The following is a 19,310-nucleotide window of genomic DNA, read 5'->3' on the forward strand; positions in this document are numbered from 1 at the left end:
TTGAGTCAAACAGCACTTACTTCCTCAGTTGTTTTGGTTTCATGGCTGTTCAGAGAAGATTTGGAATTACACAGATGTTCCCATTTCAAATGGGAATTTTAAACATTACCCTCATTGTCCCTGGATAAAGGAGCAACCTGATAATGGCTGAAACTTTCCCCTATTAAGCTTCTGCTAAAACTTTACATTAATACACATCCAAAAGGAAGGACTACTAAAGAATCAGGTCAGCCAGTGCAAAATTTGGATTACAGGACAAACATTTTCAGTCTAAATACAGCTCTGGCAAATTCTCATAGGAATTGAAATGCTGCATTAAACTTGGTCTCTCACCATATGAAAACAATCCTGTCCTAAGAAGAATCCTTCCTAAACTGACAGTGTTTTGGCAGTGGGAACAGATGCACTCCTTGGCTGTATGTGCACACAGAGCACACAGTGAGAAACCCTAGCAGGGAGTGAGTCCAGCACACAGAGATGCTGCAGGAATCCATTCCCCTCAGCTTTCAATGTCTTTATTCTTACACTGCTTCTGCTCAACGAGCTGCTGACATGGGCAGCTCTTTTATAGGTATGCAGAATCCTCAACTCCCTCTGCCCCTTCTAGAGAATTACTTTTTAAGTTGAAATCTTACTAAGCCAGGAAGATAGAATTTATTTATGTCCTTTCAAGGTTTGGTAGGGTTTTTTTTTTCTCAATTGTGAGAAGGCAATAAAATTGTGATTCCAGAGTTTTAAATCAATTTCTTTCAACTACAAATCATCAAATATAAGATAAACATCCATATAATCCTTTCTCTGTGCTACATAGGACGCTACAAACTTTTATCTTTTTCTTTGAAAAGCCTGGGTACATTCAAGAGAGAAGTCAGCAGGTCTGAGGGTACCAAGGCTCAGTCCATTCCCATTTAGTGACAAACCCACCTCACCAACTCTCATCATTCTTCCTGTCCCAGGTACTCTGGGATCTTCTCAACAACTGTTGGTTCACCTTCCCACTACCATCCCATTTTCCACCTTATTTTACTCCATTATTTTAGAGACAAGTGCTTTTACATAGGATATTTGTTTGCCCTCACAACAACTGAGAACCTCAACTGTCCAGAGTGTTTCACCATCTCTCCAAATCAGACTCTTAGGCAACATTATCTTCATTTTACACATAGGCAAAAATCTGAATGGCATTTGAAAAGCATTTAAAGCTCCTAATTTTCAGACTTTGAATTAATGGAACTGGAAGTATTAACTAATTTCATTAGTTTTGACATTGTTGCTCTAGGTTAAATGCCTAAAGAAGTGTGAGAAATCAGAATGTGATTAAGCAGAGGACTGAACTGATCATGCTAACAAAACACAGAATAAAACATTCAAGTTACCAGTATGAATCCAAACATACTTTATTCAAAGGACAAGATACATGGACAGGACTTAACTCATAGTCAAGTTTCATTTTTTTGGCTCAAGTTCTGAATAATTATACATGTCATTAGAAATACTAACACAGTAGCTGAACATCTCTGTAATGATCAGGTGTACCTGCAGATCTGCTCTTCTCATGCTTGTATATTCAGCAGTTTCTTCACAGATTCCTTGTACTGAGACATGTTACTTTCTGTTTCACCTTCATTTTTAAGCGCAATGACTGAGTTTCTGTAATTCTTAACCACTTCAGATGCCAGCAGCTCCTCCTTGCTGACATTACTGACATTCTCTGAGGCTTTTATTCGAAGCAGTGTGTCCAAGGCATTTTTCTGAGAGCGACTGTTTTCCCAGATATACTCTTCCATGTCTTCCTCAGATTTCTCGCTCTCCCACTTCTCAGTTTTCTGAAAGAAAATGCACAGCCTTAGAAACTACCCATGACTGAAACAAAGCAACAATAATTTGAAGAAATTTATCTCTCATAGCGATTCCCTTTAAAAACTGCATTCATGGTGGAAGGTATTTCCTCCTCTAGAGTGCAAGGCTGGTAACTCAAGCCTGTATGAGCAGGATGAACTCCTTTCTCCCACTCATCAGGTCCTTTCTGTATCTGGCAGATACAACTGGCTGAGTCAGAGTGGGAGAAAAAGCTTATGGACTGTACCTAATGAATAACTAAAAACCTTGCAAAAGTAGTAATTTTAAAGGGCCCTCAACACTGCAGCTCTGGAAGCAGCCACCCAGCTACTATGTCCCTAGCACAGGGTTCTGGTCTGCCTACACTGGCTGGTGGGGGGCAAGTGAGACAGTGCCTGAAGAGCAACCCATGATGTGATTCATGAAGAAAAGCGCCACCAAGAAACCCATTTCTTCTTCCTGTAAAATACATTGCTCAATAGAATCTCTATCCACAAGGTGCTGACCTTTACCTAATCAGTGCTGCAAAATTAGACAGGATCACATGTTGGGCACTGACAGAAGACACATCTCAGTGCCTGTAAACACACTTGTTCTGTATCAATTTGGTCTTTCAATATCTCTCCAGCAGGCCTTGAAAGAATCTTGAAGGAATATTTCAAATGCTGTAACCTGCTATTTTTTATTGTACTTTGATAAATACAGATGCTTCAGTGATACATTTGCATTTTTATATATTGCAGGCTGTATGTTTGAGTATTTATAATTATTTAGTACTTTACTGATGTAACCAATATGCCATATCTTTATATTACCTCACCCGTGTAAGCATCACAATTTGAAGCATTTTGGGTTTAGTTTTGCCATTCATGTTTTTTTTACAATTGTTATAAAATCATGCCTAAATAAAACTTGCATTTCTCTGGAAATATATTTGAAGAAACCTTATAATAAAGCCTTTACATTACACCGATTTTATCTTTTCTAAAAATCATTTGCCAAAAAGGGCTCTTCAGTAAATTACTAGCTGTGCTATGCAGAGCCAAAAAAACATCTTGCAAGTCAGGGGAGGAGGGTTTTTTTGTTGTTGTTCAGGGTATGTTTTGTTTGTTTTTTTCTCTTCTGCGAAGGAGGTAAGGTGGGGTGTGTGTGTTGGTATTGCTTTTCACTTGTTTATTTAAAGGTTATTCTTTCCACTAAGCATCAAGGCTGCTGCAGTCAAACCACAGTATTCAATAACCTTTAATTAAGCCCCAAGATTTTTTTTTCACCTTGCAACTCTTGTGTGCTTGTATTCCTCCATCTGAATTTAAAACACTTTGCCAACTGCTGTGTCCTGCACCTGGTAAATGGCATCTCTTGTCTTTTGAGTCCGAGTCCAAATGTTTAGTCAGAAGCAGCAATTCACACTGCTCAAAGGTTCATATGACTGACATTGAACCCTGGACATAATAAAGCACAGGAGTAAAAGGACCTCACTCAGTTTCTGGAGGGAAGAGCAGGAACAAAAGGACATCCTGTAGCCCTCTACTGCTGTAACGTTATTGGAACAAGTGGGCACAGTGAAGTGTTCCTTGTCTGTCTGACAAACCCTACAATCCAGGGTGGAGATTTAGAGTTTTAAATTAACAGCATCATTCTGCTTTACCTGCAGAGTGGCTATCCAAGACATTTTTCCCCTGAACTCCAAGAGAATTTTCAAGCCAAAGCCTCTCTCACAGGGATAGGGTTTCTCAGGAGTAAGGGAATATGGGTAACACTGCTGGTCACTCCCTGGACCAAACTCATGTCTGAAGTTGAAACAAAAGATCCCTGTGAGGCTTTTAAACACATCTAAGTCATAGCAGAGACAACAAGGACTAATGACAGTATTAAATTTATCTCTTCAGGAATATCCTTCTCTGTACACAGCAACTCACAGGATTCTGGAGATGCATGCTGATAAACAGATTAAGATTTCCCTACCTCCTGTGACCATTACAAAGCAAGATTTTAAAGCAACTGTTGAGTATTTTTTTCTCGGAATCTTTCCCAGCAGAATGATGTTGAAAACATGGATTTTAAAATAAAATCTTGACTGCATGGTGGGAGGTGAAAGGGAAGGCAGGAAGGGATTTGACAGTAGGGGGAGGTTTCCAAATTCATTTGTTTTTATAAACTGTATCAATTGAAACTTTGATATCTTTTCAACAGAATTTACTGCAAGAGGGAAGTGACTGTAGAATTATATAGGCAATTGGAAACATACTCTAGGGTAGACAAGCACCATGAAGCCTTAACAGTGGAAATGTTACACCTGATGCAGTCTCGGTTTAAAGTGTTATGAATAAAACTAATAGGGACAATTAAATAAAGTTCAAAAATTAGGACTTTATCACTCAAATTTTATTAGTTGAATTATTTTTGTCCTCTGCAGATTTAACACATTAGTGAACATGTTAAGAACTGTTCACCAGTTTTAAAACTGCAGTCTTAAAGATGAGAATAAAACTGTAAGAAGTGGAATCCAAGTGTGATATTGTGTAACATTTTCCTAGAATCCCCAATTTGTGAACCAGGTTAAAAATAAGAATTCTCTAAAAATGGTTTCCTCATTCTATTACACACAAGACAGTATCTCAGTATTATCCAGCTTGGCTAAAGATGCACTCAGCTGATACTTTCAACCTTTTCCTCTTAAAAAATTTACAATAGGAATCAAAAAAACCCCAAACCAAAACATCAGAAAACAATTTTCCATATAAAGTCAAAGATCTAAACCTATGAATAAAGAAGCATAAAAGGCTGTTTTTTCACTTCCTAATGCAAAGATAAAGAATTGTTTTTTCAATCCCATAAACATAATAAGGATTTATTTCTAAGCAAATATTTTATACTACAGTTTAAGCCAGTATTCTGGGAGATTTACAAACCTTTACAATGCTTAATCTGAATTCTGAAGGAGTATGAATGCTAAAATAGACTTTGGACAGTGAAGTTGCTTTTTAGATGTAAGCCATTAACAAAAGGCTTCACTTTATATGGTACCTTAAAGTGCAGAAGAAAGGAAAGAATTTGGGATCTCTTAAGCAGGCATTTCACCATCAATGTGCTTGGGGTTTTTTCTGCCTGTGTAACTTGCACAATTTTGTTGCTGCAGTGATACAGAGGCTTAAAATTTTCAGTTCCCTCATCTTCCTTTTGGTAAAAACATTTTAACTAAAATTTCTCTCGTGGCACATAGAAATCTTGAGGGCAATTAAAAACATGACTCAAGTTGGTTAATTTTCTTGTGAGTGGTATGAATGATTAAATATTTAATGCTGTTTAGCAAAGACCAGGTATTTTGAAAGGATTATTTTTGAGGGGAAGCAAAGTTCTTTAAATGCCTCTTTCAAAACTAAGGACAGTATCTAATTTCTCTAGGCTGCATGCATTTCTCTAGTAGCTGCATGCATTTTCTGGAAAATCCAGGTTTCTGAAAAGGTCATTTGTAAGGCATTTATCTACCTCACTTTGTTTTTGGAAGGCTGATCAGATAAGACTTTGATCTCATCAAGAGAGATCAGTGATATTAAAAATCCATGATTATTTTCTCTTCAGTTTATTAATATCTATGCTCCATGAGACTTTGTTTCACTCCAACATAGACTGAAAATTGAACAGCCTCAAAAATTGTATTTATGCATCGAAAAGGAGCCTTGTTCCTCCAGCAACAAGAAACATGGAGCTTAAGCACCAGGTATTGCAAAAAGCTTACTACAGTCAGAAATATTACAAAGACAATTCCTAATGCAACCTTTTGCTGGAATGCTCATCCTTTTTGGTTCCAAGAGGTATAAAAAAAAGTGCAACCTTCTTCTACTAGAATACACATTTCCTGTCATAAACCCCCTTCCTTTGATTTTAAATGTTTGAACTCAGAGATAGGGATAAAGCCACTTTAGCTTTACCTTTTCTGGCTCCCATTACTGATGAGGACTCTCTCAGCTCTCTGATTCTGGTGAGCATCCATGGAATCCATGGTTCAAAACAAAGGACATATTCCAACATTTAGAGACCAGCCTCACTTCAGCCTCAGTCGGCATTACTTAAACCACACTGAGAGAGAAGCCAGTTCTAGGTAGGGAGGGCACAGTTACACCACCCTTCATTGTTCTAAGGTCCCCAAGTCAGGAACTTCACCCTGAACATCTTCAGTGATACTAAAGGTGCCCTGCGAGCTTCAGCAAGACTTGAGTGCCTCCTCCACCTGCCACTGCAACTGTACAATTCCCATGTCATAACATCCTGAGTGTTCCTAACATGAGTTTTCAAATCCTAAGTAGCCAGAGGCCTGCTTAGGTTTCAACAGTGGACTCATATCTTTTCCACATATTTTAGGCTGAATTACAAGGTAAACTCTCACTATGAAATTGAAAAATTCTGCTGTTACCAAGTATTACTGGCACAACCTGAAATGGTAAAAAATTATGTGTATTTGGAATGGCTTAAAATGACTGTAGTTGAAAAAAAATAAAGATGAAGCCTAAAGAAAAGCTGTATGATGGATTTGAGTGTTATCATCAGTGGTCATGTAAAAATACCCATTCAGCATGCAAACACAGACACTGCATCCCACCAGTGGCTTGCCACTGACAGCTCTAAAAAGAAATGGATAAGTAGTTCCCCTGAAATTCAATCAAGCTGTACAGCTGCAGGGTTGATAAATTTTAGTTAAGCCTCCAGTGTCATGCTGTCTGCCCATTCTTAATTTTTTTCCTTCCCTCAGCTTTCTGTTTCTTACTGTAAGAAGCAGTGGAGAATAGAAAATCCAGGACAACTTTTTAGTAATCTTTCAAGATCCCAGCTTAGCAAGGCTGAATCGAGATCCTTCACTCTCCCTCATCCTGTGTATGCTGAAACACCATATGGAACTGGAGCAATAAAAATTTAATTACTCTTAATGTTTTTCCTTACTGGAAAATTGACTTTGTGCTGCATTTGCTTCTCATTCCTGCTTTCAACTCCTGACAGAATTGGACTCTAGAGCGATAAACTATTAATCCAAGCTGTGTGAAGAAATCCATCCATGATCCTTTCAACCACTCGAGGGCAGCAAACTCTAACTCTTTAAAAAACACTCGTACCATTAACACACATCCAGGTTTGGAGTGATGTTACAGCATTCAAGCAGTACCAGCATTTGAAGGCAGCAAAAATACAACTGGTTAAGCTGCTGATTAATAACCCATCTATATAGCTCACTCTTTCAATGATTAATTCAATCCAGGCAGAGGTCCTGGGGGATAATATGAAAGAAATCACAGATGTCCAAAGAAGAGAAATTCAGTTCTTACTAATTGGAGCAAGTCAGCCATCTAATTAATATATTCTGAAAGCTAATAAAACAAAAATATCTGATTAATAACCAGACAACTAGTGAATAGGAAGCAAAACAGCTCCAAGTATTTTAGAGTGAGAAAATAAATGAACATTCTTAGGTTTTCAAGATTTATAAGACAGTTTTTAAAACAACTGAATTCATGGGTCTGATACTGCATTTGTAACTGTAATAAAAGATGATGCATAGCTGGAAACTAAAACACAATTACACTTGAAATTCCATTTCCTAATGTATAGCTGCATATAACATTTCCCCGTATACATGCTTCCCATTGAAAAAATGCAGTAATCCAGATAATAACATAAATCATAGGAGTTCTGCCATGTTTAAAGAGATCATGGGCAAAATTTTCAGGCTTGAGGGCAGAAGTTATATGGATTCAGCTTTCCTTTACTCAGCAAGACTGGAACACTTCTCTCATCTTTGATTCAATTCCATCAGCCACATGCATTAACAGTGTGGCACTTCTCTGCTGGGAAAGTCTCAAATCCTACTATTAGTTCTGCAAACAGAACTGATGTTACTGCCTAAATGGAAGGCCAGGCCCTATCCATCCCCCTCCAATATTTAAGTTCCTGTAAAAGAAAATAAACCACACACTGTTTGCTCATGGTTTACAAAATGGATCCAAATTATCTTTCAGCAAGTTATTAAAAGGCTTTATCCCTGATCAGGGGGGAAAAAACTGTGCCACAAAATAAAACATGTCACACAAAATAAAATCCCATGTCTCAGGAAACCATTAATTTTTCATGGGAATCAAAGACAATTACAACTGATTGATGAACTCATCAAATATTAACGTGGAGGATGAAAGGTAATAAAAGTGCAAGAGACTTGTGCATATTCAATACACACTGCACACTCCCATATCAATATTGCATAGCCCTGTCTGCCAGCACTAATTAAAGCTGGAGCCCAGCACAGCCATGGTGTTTGTCTGAAGTTAATAAAGCGAGCACTGTCTAGCTCTCTTGTCATTGCTTAATACTGGAAACTAGTCTGCCATTAATTTAAGATTTGTAATGCAATGTGATGCTGTTGAGGAGAAAAACATCCATGTGTACTTGAAATCTACAGCAAATGTTATTTTTCACCACCGATTTAATTTGATGCACCCTACAATTACAAAATTATCCTTCAAGGCAACTGCCACTGAAAGGGAAATATATCTCATCCTCCTTAGGATGTTCTTAACATTAGCACTGCAGTGATCAAAATCAAGAACAATTCATAAAAATTGCTAAATACAGACATTTCCTACTCTACAACAACTGAAAACAGTAAGTATGAGTTTTAGCAGTGGATAAGGTACAACTTCTGTAAGAGTGACATATGGAGATGATGAAGGCTTTGTCTGTCTCAAACAATGGGATAGTGAAATGGGACATTTGAACAAAGCTCAGTCATCCAAAACATTACTATGGATTTCCACTAACAACAATTTCAGTTCAGACTGCTCATTTGTTTTCTGTAAAAAATGCCTGTAAAATTGTTGAAGGGCACCAACACAATCACAAAAATACAGGAGACAAGTGTGAAGAATTCCCTGTGAAAGGAACATCTGTAGTCAGAAAGTGGGAAGGCTGCCCCTTTTCTAAGCAAGAGGGAGCTCAGGAAAGCAGTCAGCTTGAGACAAGGTATGTGAGAGAGCATTTAAGAACGCTTCAAAATGACAGCCATGGTTTACTGCAGCCCAGGAAGAGCCCAAGAAAAGACACATCCTAATTAACAGACAGGAGTTTGGAATCCTGCAAAATGTTCTCTTGGTTAATTTGAAGAAAAGTGAGTTGGAAGAGAATAGAATTGTAAGGTCATTTACTTTAAAATATGACAGAGAACACATTTAGAGAGTCCATGCACAACTTCTTACCCAGGATTCGTGGTACAGAACTGTGAGCAGGTGCATGCCATAATCATAGTTCTGTCTTCTTAGGGGACACCTGGAAATGCAGAAACATTTTTCAGAACAAAAGGTTTAAACCATCACATTTTCTACTGTGTAATGTAGGGAATCTTAGGAAATGAGTGCTTGACTCCTGTGTACTTCTCAATTCCACACAACCAAGAATAATATCATAGAGGCTTGAGTACTAAGAGCACAGGAGAATGGGCAGCTGCAAGGCAGCAGGAAAATATACAATATCCAAGGATTTACAAATCTTATGGAGACATGAGAAACTTCTTTGCTCCCTGTGTCAAAGTGGAATCCAACATACATTAAGTCTGAACTCTTTTAAAACTGTTTTTAAAACTCTTTTATTAACTGTTAAAAACAGTTAATAACAGTAATAGTGTTAATTAAGTCCCATTTTAGCCTTAAATTATAATAATTCACCAAGACAATAACTGGTACTACTGGAAGACACCCAGTCCTTTCTCAGCTGTAGGCATTCCTACAATATCTTTGTGTCCTTCTGGCAGCTCACCTGTCTGTTGTAATTGTGAGCACATCTGTCTCCTGACAGTACCGCTCTCCCACGAGCTTAATGAGCTTCTTCTTTGCATGGTCATCCAAATTCAGGTTAGAAAGTTTAACCTTCAAGAAAAGGAGAAAACAACTTTAATTCCTTGGAAAATCCAAACTCTGAACTCTGGAAGTACTTGAGACAGGCAGATCTTCTATCAAGGAGAGCTATTCAGGATGCATTTGCAGAATTTCTTCGGATTGTATCATGCTGAAGTCTTAACATAAGGCAAGAATAATGTGAGTATTCAAAAAATATATACCTGCATAGTATCCCCATATCCCCACAATGGCTTAAAAGTCCCAAGGCCAGTGAATATGAATGGACAGATTTGGTCAGGAACACACAGATGTACTCACTTGTGTGTGATCTTGAATTCCCTCCATTTCTCTCACTTACAGAAGACCACACTAGCATGTTTGGAGAAGAAAGCCAAGCATTCAGGGGTTTGAAACAAAGGCTGTTTACCAAAACTACTACTTACTCTTAAGGTCACCACTCTTGCTTTGGGATTCCGAATAGAAGTCCCTGAAGAAACATAATCTACTGTTTCAATTTCAATGGGAAAATGCTGTTCACATTTCTCATCACTGTCCAGAGCACTTGGCCATTCAGTGCAGAAATCTGTACAATAAAGAGAAAAACACTCTGAGTAATATCTGTATGTTATATACCTGTACCTCTCGTATATTTGGCTGGGTGTTTTTTCTTTCAAATGTATTGCAATATACGTTTTTAAAAGTACTAGTCTTAGAAACCATACTCATTTAGGTAACAGCAGTGTTTCTGCTGGACTTGCTGCTGTATTGCCATGTCTCTCTTTGCACTGGCTTCCCCAAAACAGGACACAGTACTGCAAATGCAGTCTCACAACTGCCAAACAGGATCACAGAATGGTTTGGGTTGGAAGTGACCCTACTGCTTTGGGGATTTTTTACTAGATCCAGCTGCCCAAAGCCCTGTCCAACCAGGATGGGATATCCACAGGTTCAGCGGGCAAGTTCTTCCAGTGTCTCACCACCCTCATCACAAAACAGGCTTCCTTTGCCTGAGTTCATCAGGTTCCCCTCACAGGTTTGCTGGGTAGAATGATGCTCCTGGTCTCCAGTAAATCCTGTATCTCCCCAGCAGACCCTGCTCTCACAGAGGGTCTCATATTAATAGCTCTTTGGTCATTAAATGCAGCCCATAATGGCCAATGACTGAAGCCTGTTCAGTCAGAGAGTTCTCTGAGAACTCAGTCGCATTCATCACTCACCTTCTGTAAAGCACTGAACTATCAACTCATCAGTTCATCAACTCAGCAGGAAAGCAGACAGTACCAGCCACAGCCAGCTGAATAGCCAGCTCCACAAGTGTACCATGCCTGACCTCCAGCACACACAGTTACACCTTGCTTTGTCTGAAAACTTCCAGAGATGGTTTAAAAAGAAAAAACCTACCAACTAAACAAACAAAAACATCAGAAAAACCTCAAATCCCCTCTCACCTTTAAGAGCGGCACAGTGCTTCTTAATTGCAGGAGGAGTAAGATGCAAAAAATTGGGGATCTGAAACAGACAAATTAAGAGTTACCTAACTAATAGCTTTTTGTCTGATCAGAAGTAAATGGGCATTACTGAAATCTGATTACACTTCTCACATTTGCTAAGGCAGTATAACATGCTTAAGGAAATAATCATCTAAGCAGACTCTTCTCAAGTCTGATTTAGGGAAAGACTTAACTCTGTGACAAGAGTCACAGGCATGACCATCCTAAAAAGTCTCCTGATATCATTCACTTGGTAATTAACTTTATATTTGTTATCACTTAGAAACTTGAGAGGATTATGTGACTTAATAGCAGAAAGCAGTCTCCAAGACAAATATTCCAATCAAAGCTGCACAGCCTTAGCGAACAGTGACTCCAAAAGTGACCCCCCAGCCATGACACATGTTTTACCTTGATAAGCTCTAAGTTGCCTTCTTTTGGTGGAGGCACTCCTCTCTTCACTGGGTAACCCATTCGGATTGGGAGAGGCACAGAGGCAGGTTTGAAGGCAGCTGCTGTTGGGTACACACTGCTCCAGTCCTGATCCACAGCCATCCTCTCTGTCCTGGGGGGTGCAGCCTGATCAAGGGAAAAGGGGACACGTGGGACAGATGATACAGGAATGTAAGACAAGGCAGGATCAACACATCAAACAATGATTTCAGGAACCAATTCCAACGGCTGGACATTTCAAGACATCTTTAGAGCCAAAGTTAGTGCTGATTTGTAGAGCAGAAAGCCTTTTCCTTAGCTGCCAGCCTTTCCCAATCTTCCACTGCATTTGATGGCAGAGATGCCTAGGAAGAATTTGCCATCTTCCTGCCTTAGAATCAGGAGGGTTCTCCCTTCCCTCCCCCTCAAACCAGCACAGAATTGCAAACTCTATTTCCTAAAGGGCCTGAACATATGGTGGGGGACAAGACAATGAGTTCTAAAAGTCTGGAATTCTGTATGGAACAGTTCATCATTAATAACCCTGAAATTCCTTGCCATAGAAATTCCAGTGTAGGGAAAATGTATCAGTACGTTGCAGAAACAGCATATACCTCCCAAAAACTGACCATCATTTCAGTCAAATGCTCTTAGAAAAAGAAAAGCTTTATGCCAGCAAGCAAGCAGCACAATTCCTGTAAACTCAGTTTGAAAACAACATTGACATGTTTGGGTTATTGGAAAAGCAACTTCAAGTTATTTTCAGACCTGCACTACATGGTGTCAGTGCAAGTTAACCATCAGCTTAGTGTTATATTTTTGATAACATTGAAAACTGAAAAGGTTACAGAAGGCAGGTGCTGGCCTGGAATGGTCCCAGGGGATTGTTTCATCAGGATTTGACTGCAGAAGGGGCTGCTAGGCAAACTGAAACAACACACAGCTTAGAAAACTTTCTCAAACACCTGAACTACCTGTAAATTTCAGTACTTACTGATCTTGCAAACTGCGGTGTCCTGCCTCTTCTCCTTACTGAACCTGAAAGAAGGAATAACAAAAGAGATTAACAAAAACATATTTTTAAAATAAATTATTCTATAGTTTTGGGAGCAAAAAATGTAGCATAATTCTGTATTTTTTGTTGTGTTCTGACAATATCCAGTAGTACTCCCCAATCTTTACATGGAAGAAGGGGAAGATTAGATACTCAATACTGAAGATTATCAATTAATTTTGTAAAAAATAGGATAAAAAAGAACTTGGAGGACAAAAATGAAGGACAAAAAAAAAAAGGATACCTTTGCCTTCATTCCTATGCTCACTTTCCTCTTTCCCACACAGCAATCACAAATCACTCTCCACCAAGATGGATAAATTTAAGAGTTCCTATATCCAAAAGGAAAGTGCCATGGCTCCATCCTTTCCTTCTGACAGCACAGCTTCACACCCTCTTCTGTGCCACTCTGCAGCACAACTAACCCCTGCATGAACAGTTGGGACATTGGATTGTTTCTCTTCTAGGACTGGGGATGGGAAACACCTTGATCCTGTTCCCCGCAGTTCCTTGCCCCGCAGATCCTTGCCCTGCAGTTCCAGGGCAAGTGGAACAGGAAGTGAAAGAGTTTAATCCATTTCAGGTCTGGGCTTCTCCTGGCTCTACTTTATAGCTCACTGATTTCACCTGGAGCTGTGGTGAGGGATCCCTAGGGATGCATTAAGCCACCAAATACCACTGAATTTTCAAACTGAACACTGATCTTTGCATGCCTGTTCGTCTTCATTTCCTCCTCCTCCTCCTCAAACTCTAAAACACTTCCAAACCCCACTGTCCAAAAAACACACCAGAATATAATGTGGCTTCAGACATACAAACGTGAACCTGATGACATTTATTTTCAAATCTAGTTTGAACTCAAGAGGTTTCATCGATTGTACATATTTAGCACAGAGCAATGACTGAGATTTAAGAAGGGATATTTGGGTTCTTTTTTATATCATTCACATGTCTTACAACCCTATCCCATAAAAAACTTGCGGATTTCACATGTTATTTGTTTCCCTTATCTGAGAACTTTATGTCTCTTCATCCTTTTCTTGCTATTAAAATCTTAAACCGAACCGTACATCCATCCGTTCAGGGCTCCAACAGATAATATTCAGCATTCCTTTATCCCTCGACCTACCTTTTTCGTGGTGCTTTCGCATACAGCCACATGTCACAGCAACTCTACTATTTCTGTTACAAACATCTGTAATTTCAGGCCAGGACATGATACTTTTAGCTACTACAGCGTCACAGGACATCACTCAGAGGCGCTTTCAGCGACCTGGCGTGCTCCAGATGCGCACCGGGAAAAGGCCGGGAAAACCGAGACCATTGGCATTGGCCAGGCACGACATCAACGGCTTCCCAGGAGTACACACAGCGATGAAATTCCCCTTGGGAACAACCCAACACAGGCACCGCTCCGCCGCAGCCCTGCCTGCCGTGCGTCCCGCCATGCCGGCGGTGCAGCCCGACCGCCCTGCTCACCCCGCGCTCACCTTCCTGAGGCTGCGGCCCTTCCCTGCCGCTCACCGCGGGCGCCGACGAAAAAGAGACGCGTCCCCAGCGATGCGTGGCCCCGGCGGCCTGGGACAGCACAGCCTGGGAGAACAGAGCCTGGGAGAGCAGAGCGCCGCAGCTCAGCCCAGCCCGGCAGCACCGCCCGGCCCGCGCCGCCATCCCGGCCCCGCCGCGCTCCTCCCGCGGCCCCGCCCGGCGCGACGGCGGCCGGCTCGGGCCCGGCCCCGCACGGGCGAACGCGGCAGCGCCGCCCTCACGGAGCCCTGTCGGGCCCGCTCTGCCCCGGGAGGAGCCGCAGGCGTCCCGGGCGCTGCCCCTGAGCGGTGCTGCGGAGCCCCGAGCTGGGGATATCCCGCGTTGGAAACGTGTCCTGACCCTGCACAGACACCCCAACAATCCCGCCCTGTGCATCCCTGAGAGCTTGTCCAAATGCTCCCGGAGCTCTGGCAGCCTTGGGGCCGTGACCATTCCCTGGGGAGCCTGGGCAGTGCCCGACACCCTCTGGGGAAAGAACCTTTTCTGATATCCAGCCTAAAGCTCCTCTGACACAACTTCAGGCCATTCCCCAAGTCCTGTTCCTGGTCACAGAGCAGAGATCGGAGCTTCCCCTCCTATTCTCCTTACGAGGAAGCAGCAGATGGCCATGAGGGCCCCCCTCAAGTCTCCTCCAAGTCAAGTTTTTTCCCCCTCACAAGTTAAAACACAATTTCTCCCCATAGTCTCCTTCAATTTATTTTTGACGGAGTTACTTTTTCCTCCCATAACCGAAGGGAAGGAGGACTGGTGAAAACAGCCATACAATACAGTTCCGAACAGCAGATCTAGACAGCAGCTAATGAAGAAAAGTTTAAGTCAGCGTAGCTGTAAATTGAAATACGATAGCCAGTAAAATTCGCTAGGATAAAACACAGTCCTGTGTATTTCTTAAAACTAGTAATCAAAACCTTCTGCTAAAAGTTTGATGGCATTAATCTTTCCTTCATGCTGTTCAACAAGAGCTTCCTGTCTCACATTCACCTCTTCCCACAAGATCCTTCAGGCCCCCTTTTTTTGGTGCAGAACAAATTGAATTGTGCTGTGCTACATCTGAGACACGCTGAACACCTCATCTGAATGACAATGGACTGTGACTTTTCTAGCAAATACACTGCAAAAGGGGCTCAAGATTTTGACTTGCATTTCATAGTGAAAGAGCTTCAAAGTAAAAGTAATCCAAAGAGCTGCCTGGAAAGTCCTGTATTAAAGACATGGATACTGCTCAGAGCTGAAGCCTTAGAACTCACTAAGAATGAAGTGAAATACCAACAGGCACATTGAGAGTTTCCTCTGGAACACAGCATGGAACCTCCTTTTCCAGGGAAAGCTCCTTTCAGCTCTCCTAATGTTTTAGCCACAAAATAAATCTTGATAGGGAAACAAAACTGTTGGTAGCACAGGTGGTCCCAGTAAACTGCCCAGATTTCCAAGTGTGGTTGAAACAGATATGCACAATTTTATCCATGATGTATTCATATTGTGTAAAATATACTAGTATATCATCCTGAACAACAGGAAATGTAAGAGGAGAAAAAAAATCTAAGGAAACCATGTAAACAGAAAGGACTATGTGATTTGTTTATATCTAGAAAATCAAAACATTGACAAACATCATGTGGAATCAGAACAAGGAGAATTGAATGCCTGTGAATGTTTTTCCTTACTGGAAAATTGACTTCCTGCTCCATTTGCTTCTCTTTCCTGCTTTCAAATTGGACTTTTGCAGTGATAAACTAGTAATTCAATTTTCCTCTCTGCTGCAGCACAACCAACCCAGAGTCCAACATCTTTTCTCGATGGCCACATTCCAGAGGAGGAATTTATATTTAGTAATATTTTACAAAATTTGGAAAGCAGCACATTCCCATACTTTCACCACCTGCTGGTTTTAATGGGAGGAGATCCACAGGTGTCTGAGCCCATGAGCTCTTTGCTCTGCTGGTGACACCGTGGCCAGCACTGACCTGCAATATCAGTGTCAGTGCCTCCAAGACCCCAGGAATTTCAATGCTCTCTTACAGCAGAAGTTGGTGATGATTTGTAGAGGAATTTTTAACAGAGGACCTCTCCCATTTGGCTACCAGGCCTTTTCCAACCCTTCACTTCATTTGATTTCAGAGATGCTTAGGAAGAGGAACTTGGCATCTTCCTGCCTGGGATAAATCAGCAGGAGGAGGAGAGGGAATAAAACCAGTATGGAATTGAAAACTGTTTCCTGAAGGGCTTGAGTGTCAGGTGGCAGGCAAGACAATGAGTGTTAAAGTTCTGAAATTCTGAAAGTGTGAACCTGTTCAGAAAACCCCATTTACTGAGCATTGGAGGGGAGCAGGGTCTGGTTGCTCATATGCTTATCAAGGAATATGTTGTTATCATGGAAAACGTGTCACCCAAAGGTGACTAGCCTTCCAGAGCTGGGCAAGGCCAGTCGTGTCTGATACCGTTATCAACAACTATGGCTGAGGGTGCCAAGTGCCCCACTGGGCAGCCAGCAGGTGACAACGATTTGTGCCAGCGTTGTTGATCTGCAGGAGGGTAGGAAGGCTCTGCAGAGGGACCTGGACAGGCTGCACAGGATGAGGTTCAGCAAGGCCCAGTGCTGGGTGCTGCACTTGGGCCACAGTGATTCTCAGCTTGTAGAGCTCTGTTACAAAATCGAGGGCAGAGGTTATGGTTGACTGTTGGTGTCAGTTGCTTCGGGCAGTCCTTCAGTTGTCCCTTGGGTCACCCATAGACTCGCAGAACCTTTGGGCTGCTGTGAAGGGTCAGCCTTGCTGCTGCCTGGGTGGAAGGCCCCTGACCAAGGTAAGGACATTCCCCATCTCCCTGGATTTTTTCCAGATCACAGAGATGCCCAGCAGCTGACTGCACACACATGTATTGACAGTGCTGACAAGATAAGATAAGGCTCCACTGCTGGAACTTAAAAAGCTCCCCCATCCCTTCCCCAACCTCTCATCTCATCTGTCTGAGGATGCTGACCTCCTCCCTCAGTATTTTCCTTCTTCAAAGCTCAAGGTCAAGTCATGGATGCAGGGACCCTCTTGGTCTGCTTTTCTGACACTTCCATGGACAGCAGGAAGTACAGCTCATTTCTGGGATCAGTGGGGCACGTTCTGCTCGCTCAGTTTGCAGCTTACCTGCACTGGTGACATGGCACCTCAGTCTGCAACTGTGAACGGGACACTAATCTTTCTGTGGACAGAGATACCTGTCTGAAATACTCAGGCCATTCCTAAAAATCTGCATAAAACTTAATGTTCTCTGCCATGCCACATTGTGTCACCATATATTTCTGACCCTTTTCTCTGAAATCTACTGCTCTAAGGAGTATGGAGTATTTAGAGTTATCTTTTATTGGTTACTTTGGGCCTTTCACACAGAGTGGTTCAACAAAACCTTTTCTCTCCTCTCTGTCTGCAGCCTGAGCAAAGGATGTAGCTGAGTTTGCTCGCAGGATGGATAACAGCAGTGGTCCTGTTCTTGTCCTTACCTTGCTCCTGCTGCAGAATACGAGCAGCCCCAAAGCCTCCTCCCCTCCTGCTGGCTACGAGATGGCAGAACCTCCAGTCCCAGGAGCCAGCCCCAGCAGGAACCACTCTCTGGTAGAGTATGGGCTGAGGCCGGGGGAAATCGTAGCTGCCAGCGTGGTTTGGGGAGTGCTGTGGCTGATTTCTGTCTTGGGAAACTTCCTCGTTTGCTTAGTGATCCACAGGAGCAGGAGGACACAGTCCACCACCAACTACTTTGTGGTGTCCATGGCCTGCGCCGACCTCGTGAGCAGCGTGGGGAGCGCGCCCTTCCTGCTGCTGCAGCTGAGCTCGGGGCGGTGGATGCTGGGCAGCGGCGTGTGCCGGCTGGTCAGGTACATCCAGTACCTCACGCCCGGGGTCCAGATCTACGTGCTCCTCGCCATCAGCGTGGATCGATGCTACACTCTCATCCATCCCCTGAATTTTAGAGTTTCCAGGGAGATAGCCAAGAGAATGACTCTGGTCTGTTGGCTCTGTGGTGCTCTGTTTGCATCACCAGCATGTTTTCTGTATGGCTCCAGCAGTGACCACCACTGCAACTTTTTCCTCCCCAGTTCTTGGCTAGGAGCTGCCTCTGGTGTCCTCCACCTCTCAGTGCTGTTGCTTTTGATCCCATCACTCCTCATTATCCTCTGCTACCAGAAACTCTTCATCTACATTTGGAGAAGTAGCACTGAGGACGCAGCTGGAAGGAGGACAATGAATCTTGTCTTACGAAGAAAAGTGAAAACTGTCAAGATGCTCTTCATCTTCGTCTTGGATTTTCTTCTGTCCTGGCTGCCTTTCTTCATGGTACAGTTGTGGCACCCACAGGAAACAGACTACAGAAAGAGCTCCTTGCTTTTCCTGGCCATCACCTGTATCTCTTTCAGTTCCTCAGCCTCTAAGCCAATCCTCTTCTACATCTATAATGCAGATTTCAGAAGAGGAATGCAAGAAATTTGTTGTGTGTGGAAATACCCCAGAAGCAACATCTACACCATTACCACCAGTTCCAGGACAGGTGAAAATAATTACGTTATCCCAGCCCATCCTCACCAAAGACTCCACCGTGATGCTTTTAACAGAGAAGTCAAGGAGTATGAGCTTGCCAGGCCTGGTGAGTCCAATCCCACAAATACATTTGCCAGGAGGGTTGCATTACTGTGAAAAGGAATGGATGACCTGTGGGGGTGCCATGTTCCCCTAGAAGAAGGAGGATCTTTCACTCTTTTGAAGCAATAAATAGGTACATATTTTAGACCAGCTCCTAAGGTAGAAAAAAAATAAATGTTCTGTAATATTTAATGGCTTGGTTTTGATGCATTTGTTCTATTTTATTTCAGTTTTCATGTCCTGCTTTGGGGAACTCCTTTCCTGGAATCTACAAGAGCCCTTATACTCTCTGTCTGTAGGAAAAAAAGGGAAAGAAAGAAATACGGCTTGTTATAATCCCTGTAAGGGATGGGCCATAGTGTAGAAAACCCAAATCCACCCAAAGCCATCTAGGCTTCCTTCCTTCCTGTCCCTGGGGATATTCCTGCACTGGGCTTGCCCCTCTTGT

The 19,310-nt window shown here is 42.1% G+C and overlaps 2 protein-coding genes across 2 annotated transcripts; one reads left to right on the forward strand and one right to left on the reverse strand.

Annotated features, from left to right (window-relative positions):
- Positions 1-1,372: 1,372 nt before the first annotated feature.
- MRPS35 (mitochondrial ribosomal protein S35) lies at positions 1,373-14,360 on the reverse strand. Its single transcript, XM_038154976.1, has 8 exons — positions 14,180-14,360; positions 12,630-12,673; positions 11,615-11,782; positions 11,162-11,222; positions 10,157-10,296; positions 9,634-9,743; positions 9,078-9,147; positions 1,373-1,826 (listed from the first exon to the last, which is right to left on the reverse strand). The coding sequence occupies exons 1-8, from the start codon at positions 14,358-14,360 to the stop codon at positions 1,554-1,556; spliced, it is 1,047 nt and encodes a 348-aa protein (XP_038010904.1). The 3' UTR covers positions 1,373-1,553.
- Positions 14,361-16,808: 2,448 nt separating this feature from the next.
- LOC119708306 (probable G-protein coupled receptor 19) lies at positions 16,809-19,310 on the forward strand. The gene has a single exon (XM_038154531.1). It carries the CDS (start codon positions 17,693-17,695, stop codon positions 18,914-18,916), a length of 1,224 nt encoding a protein of 407 aa, XP_038010459.1. The 5' UTR covers positions 16,809-17,692; the 3' UTR covers positions 18,917-19,310.

The sequence above is a fragment of the Motacilla alba genome, chromosome 1A, assembly GCF_015832195.1.
Source record: "Motacilla alba alba isolate MOTALB_02 chromosome 1A, Motacilla_alba_V1.0_pri, whole genome shotgun sequence".
Lineage (NCBI taxonomy): Eukaryota > Metazoa > Chordata > Aves > Passeriformes > Motacillidae > Motacilla > Motacilla alba.